At 32.4% G+C, this 11728-nt stretch overlaps 1 protein-coding gene across 2 annotated transcripts; it reads left to right on the forward strand.

Moving 5' to 3' along the window:
• The first annotated feature begins 9282 nt into the window (after positions 1-9282).
• LOC105177320 (F-box family protein) lies at positions 9283-11402 on the forward strand. Of its 2 annotated transcripts, none has more exons than XM_011100436.3 (2): positions 9283-9426; positions 10352-11402. In XM_011100436.3, the coding sequence occupies exon 2, from the start codon at positions 10449-10451 to the stop codon at positions 11196-11198; it is 750 nt and encodes a 249-aa protein (XP_011098738.1). In that variant the 5' UTR covers positions 9283-9426; positions 10352-10448; the 3' UTR covers positions 11199-11402. The 2 variants fall into 2 exon arrangements, with proteins under 2 accessions (XP_011098738.1, XP_011098739.1); XM_011100437.3 differs by having other exon boundaries at positions 9411-9489.
• Positions 11403-11728: the final 326 nt, after the last annotated feature.

The raw sequence follows: 11728 nt of genomic DNA on the forward strand, positions 1-11728 counted from the left end.
TAAATTTTACCTTCAACCAGGGGTATAGTTGTAATTATAATTATAACTTTAGGAGATATCGCTATAATTTTATAAAAATATAAAAAATATTTATATATTTTAACTTCATCTTAAAAGATGTCAATATAGTTTACCCTATAATTTATTTTACAAAGCAAGAAGACTCATTTTAGCAAGTATACATTCTTGAATGATACTCAACTAAAAGAAAGGGGCCAATCCTAATCCACGAAAATTGTTTCCTCATTTTTTTTTTCTATGAATTTAAATATATTAACCGTTATAGCACGTCGTCCCTACGTGCATATGATAAATAATTATTTATATTTTAAAATATATTATAAATAAGAATAATAGATATAAACCAACATCATTTGAAAATTAATAAAATAAAACTAGTTTAAGGATATTATCAATACAAAAGAAAATTAGTGTGTGGAATTTTCATATTAATATAGATGAAAAGAAAAATTTGAGTAGAGATGGTTCAATATATAAGGATATTTTTGTAATTTTAAAAATTAATATTACATTGTAAGTAATCGCTATTTGTGAGGGAAAATAAAATTTTCATCCGTATATAATATAGATAAGGATTTTTGTTAATTAAAAAAATCCTCCAATGATTTTGGTTCCAAGATTTTAGAGGGTGGTGGAGGGGTTCTTTTGGGCAGTAATTTCTGTGGGACAGAATTACCAAAAATGGTTAAGATGGTTTTCCGGTGTGGGATTGTTGAATTGGAGTCGATTGAAAATGACGGATTACAAGTGGGTACAATGACTTGAACTCAAACAAGACATGCAACCTTTGTAACTACAGAGTTGTTCGCCTTCCTCAATAACATCAACAAATGTTGTCTTAATCGATGTGTTACTAATTTTCATAACTTTTTATTTTCAAACGATATTTCTCCATCTGAATTTAAATTCATATCAATTTTTTGAATTTAAATTGTATTTGAATCGAAAAAATTGAAATCATGGATCTCAAATCATTCATAATTAATTCTCTGAATATCTCTGGACAATTCTAAATATAACGGATTTCAAATTTCTTTCAAATGGAGTCATTTGAAATCCTTATTTTAAATTTAAATTCATCAATCCAAACACACTCTTAATAAAAAAATATATCTTTATTTAAATTTGTGCGACGTATTTAGGTAAATATATATACATGAGTGGAATATAAAATAAATCATTAATTTAAAAGAAAAAAGAAAGTGTAAAAAGCGTTATCTTAATGAAAAGACGTGGGAAATCAAGAAAGGAGCGAGTGTCGTGCGATTTCGCATAAGACAACAGAGTGAAGAGTTGCACCCACCAATCGAATGCACAAAGTACTATTGTCGCATGTCCGACAAAACAACTTTGCTCCCACCTTTATTTATCAAAAATAAAATAAATATAAAAAAATCAAGAAAAAAAAGGAATAATAAATAATAATTGGATGGAATTCGGTCAAATTAATTAATGAATTATATAGTAAGATATTTATTAATATATTTTAAAAATCGATCGTTATTTATTTTCTAAACAAATAAAAATAATAATAAAAGTAAAAAATAAATAAATATAGGAAGTGGAGACCGAAAAACAAAAGGAATAAAGCGAAGTTAAAAGGAGAGGAATTGGAGGGTGATGAGTACTTAGTACTGAGCAGTTGATGGATGATGAGCCCAAAAAAGCTTGTCATTTCACATCCATTTTTTCCTACAATACCAACAATCTCCCTTCCCCTCTCCATTTTTATTTTCGATAAAATTTGATTCACTACAGTTAAACTTAAAAATTAATTCAATATATTAATATTTATAAATTAGTTAATATTTTATTTAAAAAAAAACAACTGATAAAGTCAAATCGAATATGAGCATTTTTAATTTTCAATATGTTTATAAGGGTATTTTAGAGAAACGAAATATTCGAAGGATATTTTGATAATTTTACAAAATAATAACTTTTTTGCCACCAAATACACTATAACTTCCCCCATTGTTATTTTAAATATGGTCCACGACCAATTTGGTAGGCCCAGCTCATAACTTCCCAAACCTCTTCACTTGGAAGGTTCAGCCCATTCCACCTCTTGGTTCATTTATTGGCTCAGTCCACACTCTCAACCTAGCCCACTCACCCGACCTGATGTGTTTTATGTTTTATATTCCTCTCTTTTGCAAAACCCTAACCCTAATCCATTTCCATTGTCTCCTCGTTTTCTTTCAATGAGTCTCTCTCCTTCTTCTGGTTTTTTCTCTCCGCCAATTTCTATCTCTCTCTCTCTTCTCGATTTCTTCCTCCATTGTCTCTATCTCTCTCCAGAAATAAGTGTCTCTGACTCAAATATCTAAGCTCTACCTCTATAAATATCTCTGGTGGTTCTCTAATAAAGAATAACCTCTGAACAAGATATCTTCTTCTTCTCTTGCTCCGATTAAAAGTTTTTTGTGAATTCTTTCCTAGGAGAAAATTTGAAGTGGTTATGAGTGGTCCTTTGTGGACTGACCTTGGTGGTTTTGTTTCGATTTTTGAGCAATCGAGAAGAGGTTTTCAGCCTTACTGGCTGTGGGCTATCATCTCCGAATCTGGCTCTCTGAACCAACCTCTTTACTGATTCCGTTTTTGTCTGTTACTATTTATAAATCTATAAATAATAATATATATATTCTATTATTCTAGGTCTGTATAGTTTTATTAATAATATTGTATATTCATCTGTAATATAAGGGTTTTCGTAACCCAACATTCTCTGTAATAGTTGAAATAGAGCTTAATCGTTCGGGCTCACTGTCGATGGTTACATCCAATACTTATATTTTTTATATTTGACTCTCGAACACTCTACATTATTAATGTTAATTCTTTTTTATATATTTATTTTTGGCTACATAATCTAAAATTAGCAGGCGATTAGAACAGAAAAAAAATTTAAAAAAAAAAAAAAACCAAATGCATGGGCAGCGAGAACCTTTTGGAAAATATGTGTCCAGATTTAGCAGCTACCCTACCTTTTTGCGCTATGCTTTGCTTTTTCCCATATGGATAAAAATGTAATTCCACAGCCCCTGTAAAGTTTTGCAAACCAAAGCTTTGTGATTTTTAAGTAATCATGAGATTACATTCTCTATGTAAAAATTAAATAAATTACAAGAACTACTTTAATGATTTGTAATTACTTTACTTTCACAGCCAAAAAAGTATAATATATATATATATATAATATGATTTAAGTGATTTTGATTGATCATTATCATTATTTTAATCAACGTGCATATGACGGTATATTTGGATTGATGAATTTTAAATTATTCTATGAAGATTTAAATTCATCAACTCTAATTATGACTATATTTTTTTAAATATCAAAGAATTTAAAATTTATTTTTAAAATATTAACATTTAATTCAAATTTATTAATTTAAATATAGTCGGGTAAAATATCTGACATGCCGTGAAAAGTACAAAAGGTACTTACACAACAATAATAAATAAATAAAAAGTATAGAGACTAGGACAACATTTTAATTTTTGAATAATATAATATTGTTAATGGGGAATGGATTAGAATGAAATAATAATAATAATAATGATAATGGTGAATCTTCAATTTTGGATGGGGCGAATGAGTTGGAAAACAACTTTCCTCCAAACAAATTGACTACGGAGATTACACTGCAATTATTTAATTATCTTAATGCGGTCACGTGACACAGTCACACGTGGCTCACATGCCGGATTAATTGAGTTAATCCCCGGAAAAACCACATGCCAACATGTGCTACATATATATAATTAACTTCCAAATTTTCATACTTATAAATACTAATCCGTGATTAACATTTTCTTAATTATATTACTCATGAGTCATCATCTTCCCAAATCCAGCTACGTGTTATGTGGCTAAGTTGTGTGACATGATATTCTACTTTTATAATTTGAGAAAGTCGGTGAAGTATTTAAAAATAAATATGAAAAAAATAATTTAATATTTTATAATTTTAAAAATAAGTTGCAAAAATTCTTTCTTGTGATTTTTGATTTAAACTAATTTAATTTAATGAATTTAAAAGGAGAAATTGTAAATTAAAAATAATTCTTTAAGTAGAAAACTGATACGAAATAACTTACAGTTTAAACGATTGGAAAGGGCGCTGAAAATGTGTGATTGCATGAAGCTCTAATGTAAATAATATTTTGGTATTTTTGTCAGGTTTTATTAAGGGAAAACTTAGGTAGAATTATATTATTGATAAAATGAATGATAAAGTAGATATGATAGTTAAATTATTATGGGTAATTAAGAAATATATATATGATGTCTAGAAAAGGAAGGAAGGAGGGAGGAAGGGGGGGGGGGGGTGGGGGTGGCATTGGATGAGTAGGATGCAGGGAATGTGCAGAACATGGTGTACAATTGATGCTGCTTCACTGTCTCACCTTTGTCACATGCAATCTCTCTCTCAAAGGTACAATCCTCTTTCCCTACTGCATGTGCTCTCCATGTGCATCCTCCCTTTTCTTCATTTCTCTCTCTCTCTATATATATATACATACTTATGTGTGTGTATATATATTTGTTTTTCCATTTGTGCCCTTTGGGTGGCCCATTCCCACATTCACATGTGCCCTTTTGGGAGGCCACAACACCTCTCAAGAAACACTACCACCTCTCTCACAAAGGCACAGACACCCCCCTTTATGAGTGGAATGACAAGAATGCCCTTCAATTTTCCCTAATATAAATGGGTGAGCTTTTGTCACCATGGGGAAAGGTGTCTCACTAATTCTATGATCATGAGCCCCCCACCCTTTTCTTTTTTTTTTTGCCCTCTTGAATCATTTAGATTTTCAGCTCTCATGTTGAATAGTTATGGGTTTTTGTTGTGTTGCACAAAAAGTGGTTGCATGTGGGATTAATTACTTGCAAGAATGGCTCTTATGGATATAATTAGTTTGGTATTTATGAGACATGTAATAATAATTATAGTTTGTTGTTTGACGATATTTTTTCATTTGATACTGTTATAATTTATTAGAGTCGCGACCGTCAAGTAAAATGATAGTTGGAGTGGAACGAATCGTGTCTTCTCTAAATGCAGAACTGTTTATGGTTATAGCATCAATTTATAACTCGACTATGATACGTAATGCTGATCAAACTAATTACATATCCAGACGAAAAACATTCCATTTGTGGGATTTATTTCATAAAATTGAGATAAGAGAACTGAAATGAAGGATGATTGATTTTAGAAATCCAAGAACAAGGTTTTGGCATTGATTCTAGGGATGCAATCTGGCTGGAGAAATTTGCATGAAAAAGTGCAACTGCAAAACAGTTTTCCAACTTGGATTTTGATTGTGAAAAGGGTTGGCAAATGGTGTACAAGTATTGATTGTGCAGGGGTATTTTGGGAATAATAGGTTAGAGGGAGGGGTACAGTACAGGAGTCTCACATGCGCCATTGCAGATGGCAGGCTTTCTCTCTGTAAAATCTCGCATTGCTCGCAAGATGTGCCCTCTTCCCGCTATAACCATTTTTCAAGTGAGATACGAAAATCGTGTCGTCTTCTGCACTCGATGTTACATAAACACCCCTACAAACATCAAAAATATCTTTTGCCTGCCCTAGTTCCAAATCCGGTTCCCCTCATCCCCAATAGCATAATCCTCCTCAATTTCATATCCCAATTAATAACTCAAAATAAAGACGACTTTAGTGATATGACAATAGAAATATAGTGTAACCAAGATCGGAAAATCTGATCTAAAACATACTTGTGAATATTCCGATATCTTCGTAAAAAAAAATAAATTCAGATAAATCGTACTCTATTGAAACACAACGAATAATGAACGTGAATGGAGAATATCCAAAAATGGCATATTCCAATTTTGATAAACCTATAATTCTATAAGCGTTTTCCATATCATGGGTACTTGTATCGAATATGTTTATTAAATTTACCGTTAGTTCTAGATAATTAGTTCAAAAGAATATGCGATCTCGATTAATAATAAATATTGTTTACTATGAATTAGAATTAATACTCCCTTGATTCGAAAATGTAAATGATAGATAAGCAATAAATCAAAAGATCGGATTATTTCATATGGTATAATAATTAATTATTTAGTTACGCTTAAAAAATATTTATAATATAATAAATATGAAAGCTTGAAAATTTATGAATTATAATAAATGAATACAAACGAAACTCCAAATTATACTATTAATAATTAATGATGTATCAATTAAAAAAAAAAAACAGGAAGAGTTAATTTATTTGAAATTTTTAGATATTTGGAAAAGCGAGAAATGGCAAAGTCGTAGTTCCTCCACAAACTAGTGGGCACTAGTCCGTACCCCTCTTACTTATACCCCTCATAACGCCATTCCTGTGAATCATCCGTTACACCGTCACCCCGTATTCCCTCCTCCACCAACTCTCCTCCTCCTCCGCCGCCGCCGGAATGGGTTCAAAGCCAAGAGCCTCAGGGCCCACCGCTCTTAGAAGGCTGAGGAGAAGATCATCAAACTCCAAGAGAAGGCCAGCTGAAGCGTGCATTGGGGGCGGCGCGGCGTCGTCGGTTTCCGAGAAGTTGGAGGCACTCCGCAGCCTCATTCCGTCGCAAGACGCAGAGATAAAGGCGGAGCAGCTGTTTAAAGAAACCGCGGACTACATCGTGCTTCTGAAAACTCAGGTTCTTGTTCTGCAGAAACTGGTGGATTTCTACGGGGCTCAACCTCAACACAATCCAGATGCGGTATAAAAGGAAAATACTCACCCAACCAGGCAAATGGAGAAGAAGAAGATGAAGATTGTTGTGATTTCTATTGATATTTTTTGTTTATGTAGGTAATTAGTACAGATTTAGTTAATTAGTTTTGATGGCGAGAAATGTATGCTTCTGCTATATATATATATATAATTATATATAGACCACCAAGTAGAGATTTAGTATCAGCAATCTTCTCATATTCTTCCCCAATATCTTCAAATCTTCAATTCCTCATCTCTCTCTCTCTCTCTCTGTCTGTCACACACACACACATGTATGTATGTTTTTGTGTGTGTTGAAAATGGTGTAATTCTATTTTGTTTTGGATTCAGATTTCTCAGAGTCACAGTTAAGAGTTGTGAAGGGGGGAGGGAGGGTAGAACTTAGAAGCGTGTTCCCGTTTTCGATGACAAAAGCGTCACTGTCTCAGTGTGCAACAGGCAGGGCCAGCAGAGCAGAGCAGAGGGTGAGTCGAGTGAGAGCACGCAGCTGCCAGCAGGCAGCAGGCAGCAGGCAGCAGGAGCAGGGCGGACCAAGGAATTTTCATCCTTGCCCAAATAAAATAATAAATAGAAAATATGTATACTATGTATATGTGGAGTAGAGAGAGTAGTAATTTTCACATGATATCTGAATGAAACAGACAGGACTGCCACCATACCATACCATGTGTAATTGAGTCCACATGCCATGTTCATCTTGAAAAATTATTGTTGGAATCAGGTAAGTATATTGTACTTATTATAAAATTGATCATTTTTCTTGAATCGTGCGCAAATACAATGCACTTGCTATTTAATTAGTTTAAATTCAATCAAATCAAATCTAAATTAAAATTTCACGATTCATCTCCCTCCTCGTGCACTTTCCTCGTTTCTTTTCCCTCTCCTAATTAATTTGAGATTGCATTTGCATAAAAAGATTTAAAATTCTTATATTTTTTTCAATTTCATAATGATTAATATTATCATTTCATTTTTCCAGTCTTAAATTTCATTAAATGGGGAAAATCCTCCATATTTTAGTGCAAGATATTTAAATAATTTCAGAGTGGTCAATTCTTGTAAACATATGATCTCATCGAATATTTATTTAACTGAAAATTTAGGTCACCAGGAAAAAGGTTTAGCCCATCTTCAATAAGAATGATGGGCCATCAGAGGTTTCACAATCTGGGCCGACTATTTGGTTCATCATAGCCCATTTGCATATATTACGGAGAGAGAGCCCAAAGATGACACTTTCACTCGCCTTTTTCTCTTTGTTTGAGATCTCCTACATTGATGGCAGCGGATTGCGTTCAAAATAACTCGAAAATAGTTTTTTTTTTGTTTAGTTTTTATTTTTGAATTATTTACATTAAATTAATTTTCTCACTTCTACAAATTATTGATAAAATTGTACACATTAAGTTATTTTTATTAAATAATTTAATGTTTACTTTTATTTTCGCACATTCTCAATTTTCACTATTCCTTAACTTGCAACTTTATATATAATTTATTACATTTACATTTCTGCTATACTAATTTTTTATTGTGTTGATAATATTCCAAATATATATATTTTTTAAATTTGATTTTTATTTATAATAAATTTTAAAATATAAAAAATATTTATCATATTTATATAGAAACAACGTACTACAACTGACTAGTATGAAAAAAAAAAAAAGAAAAGAAAAAGGGTTGTGAAGGTTGGCATCATTATTTATTTATTTTTAATTTTTTTCATGTCTTGTGCTAATACTCAAAAGTCAAGAATCTATGAATGAAGTAGATGTCAATAAATTAAGTCCATTTAATTTTATAAAGATGAAAAATTAGAAAGTCAATGAATATGATTATTATTTCTTGAATATGACCATAAACAATTAATTGATGCACAAATTGTGTCATCATTGCTTTTCAAAAGACCATTCAAATAATTTTATTTCCACTACAAATATAATTATACCCCTCAATATAAAAAGTTTGTGCTTATTAATTGATATTATAAGTATATTTACCATCAATTATGGTGGTTCAGAACATTGAACATTGTTACACCAACGATTCATATAATCAGATATTTATTTTAAAAGACAATAATTCAGCTATAGAGACACTAATTCGTAAACATGACTTAAGTGCAACTCTTTCTTACGGACATACGGATTGATATATTTTAGTTTTGTCTACCAAAATTAAATATATATATATATATATATGTAAGAAAACTCAATTCCTTTCATGAAAAGAAAAATGTGGGGGTATTATTGGAACTTTGAATAAGAAAAATTACACTATTGTATTTTCATAGGATTCTAATAGAAAATTTATACTTTTAATTAATGGGCCACTAATTAATGCTTTGTCCTAATACTTTTTTTTTTTTTTTAATAATTGAAATATTTGTCCTATTGCTATTCCTATAACAATTGTCAAAAGCTTATGTCAATTTCCACATATTTTAAATTTTTTTTTAAAGAAAGGGTTGTTGGGAACATGGGACCCACAGAAACCTCATCCAAATCATGATTTAATGTATCGCGTCACAGCGAATTCCAGCACCTCGCTCGCTTTCTCTCTCATCTTAATTTTCTTTTGTAGATTTTTTCTTCTTTGTCGACTAATCAGCAACGTATGATCCCCGGACTCAAGGTTCTGTATATATTCTCTTCTTTCTTCTTTTCCACTGAATTAATTTTCATTGATTCCTGAATGGTATACATTTTTTTTTTTTTTATAATTTTTACCTTTTCTGGGAATTTAATTTTAGTACTCATTAGGGTTTGATTCGTTTTCTTAAGCAATTGGTTTTTGGGTTTTAGTTTTGATAGGTTTTTTGTCTTTCTGTTTTCGTATTGACTGGATGATGTGACGATGGATTGATTAGTATTTTATTGTATCTTTTGTTCTGTAGTTACGGAGAAATCATTTGGCTGGGTTGGTTTGTTTGTCTGATTTTCCCCCCTTTTTCTGGAGATTTGCTCTTAGATTTACCTTTTTTGCTCGTTCTAGTTGTTTTAGAGTGAATGTTTTTGTTGTGTTATTCTAATTTGGGCTTTTGTTGTAAAGAAGTTTTTGGCGTGTGATATAAAATTGTTAGTCAAGTGTGTTGTTTTGGCATGATTTGGGTGTGATCTGAATCTTTTGTGTTGCATGAGTTGATCTTCAAATTGTCATCTTCTTGCAATTCTGATGGTGTGTTAATATCTGAAATGGAAGTATATATACTCGGATTGCATGGTAAGAGAACTTAATAAAGGGGAGTTATAGGTCATGATACGTCTTTGTTGAAGTGTGTGGTTTGATATGTTGATGAAGATATTGTTGTATTAGTGGTGCTTGAGATGTTGGAACCTAGTACGCAGTGCTGTAATTAGGATTTTAAGATCTTTTCTGTGCTTCTGTAATCCTAAAAAATGTGAAATACAAATCATAATCTTTTCTAATCTTGTTCTCAAGAATAGATCAGTAGGTTTCATTTAGTTATGGTTATACATGCTACATATTAGGGGATTCACATAGTAAACCACTCTATATATGTATGGCATCTGACATTCAATTGTCTTATTGTTTTCAGGAACCAATATGAATTAATTACCCGTAAACCATATACTGCTGCCAAAGTTGTTGAATTTAAGATTTTTGCCATTTGAAGTGTATAATATGCTGTGAAGATGTCATGCGAGGAAATTTTGAAGGCTGTTTTCCCTCATCTAGAAGGCAGAGACCTGGCAACATGTATGTTAGTCTGTAAGCAGTGGCTAGAGATTGCTCAAGATGATTACTTTTGGAAATGCTTATGTGCAAAGAAATGGCCATCAATTTGCAAGCAGCCTTCCCCTCCCACTTTGTCTTATCAGAAACTATTTAAAACCTTCTATAAACGCCAACAGACTAGAACCCTTCTTCCACCAAGGCTATCCTTCAATGATTTGGAGTTTTACATCGACATTTGGACTGAAGAAAAGCTGATGTTTTCAGAAGTGGTGCCGGGGCCTGTTCTTAAGAAGGGAACTTGGACTCCGCCAACTGGAATTTGTGACGTTCTTAGGTTTCACTTGGCAAGTCCTGATTACAAGATGACATTGCCTATGCAACCAAGGTTTAATATTCCTCTGGGCCAGACTGTTAGCGTCTCTGTGCTTGTAGGTCGAAAGGATTCCAAAAAAGTTGCTTGCATAATAAACAAATCTGTTTTTGATTATATAGATCGCTCCACATATCGGGCCCTGGCATTTGACTACCTTGACTTTTCACCTGCACACCCTTTTGTGTCTGGTATAAGGGCGTGGATCTCCTTGCTTTTTATGGACCATGGTAATGAGGGGGTCATTGATGTGTTCGGGATTGAATTGGATTTCTGTGATGCTGCCAACTCGGAGGACCAGGTTTTGTGGCTCCTTGACATGCTTGATTGGAAGTGAAGTATCAACCCATGTCAAACGTGGGAATCAGTTTCTGCCAAATGGCCAAGGTTACCTATTTGGTGTAGCTCTCATTTAGAACAGAACTTTTATGTATATTCTCTCTGTGTCAATATTATGGATAGTTCTTCGATTTGTTTCCATGAATAATTGTGCAAATTTGGCATTAAGCTCTGATAGAAATGTTTTCCTTTTGTGATTTTCTTTGGATTGTGTATAACAGAATGGCTTTCCCATCTGTACTAGTACAATGCTTTACGTCGGGAAAATGACCTTTGTGGTTCCCGTTGTGCAGTACTTATGTAATGTTCATTTATCTGGTCTTAATCTGTAGAGTCATGAATGCTCTAACAACGTGAGGGAGAACGGAATCTATGATATAGCAGATATTTAGTCATGCTGTTAATGACGGCCAGCGCCACAGATTGATTGAAGTTAGGCTCACATCTTTCTTCAGGCTACAATGGGAGTTTCTCTCGTTTTTAAGGTTTCCAAGAGTAATGTTAGTTATTTAGGGATGCATCGCTTGT

The sequence above is a fragment of the Sesamum indicum genome, linkage group LG9 (assembly GCF_026168435.1).
Source record: "Sesamum indicum cultivar Baizhima isolate 11 linkage group LG9, ASM2616843v1, whole genome shotgun sequence".
Lineage (NCBI taxonomy): Eukaryota > Viridiplantae > Streptophyta > Magnoliopsida > Lamiales > Pedaliaceae > Sesamum > Sesamum indicum.

What these genes read in the sequence shown, in the direction of transcription:
- LOC105177320 (XM_011100436.3), top strand. Translation starts at nt 10,449, where the DNA reads ATGTCATGCGAGGAAATTTTGAAGGCTGTTTTCCCTCATCTAGAAGGC.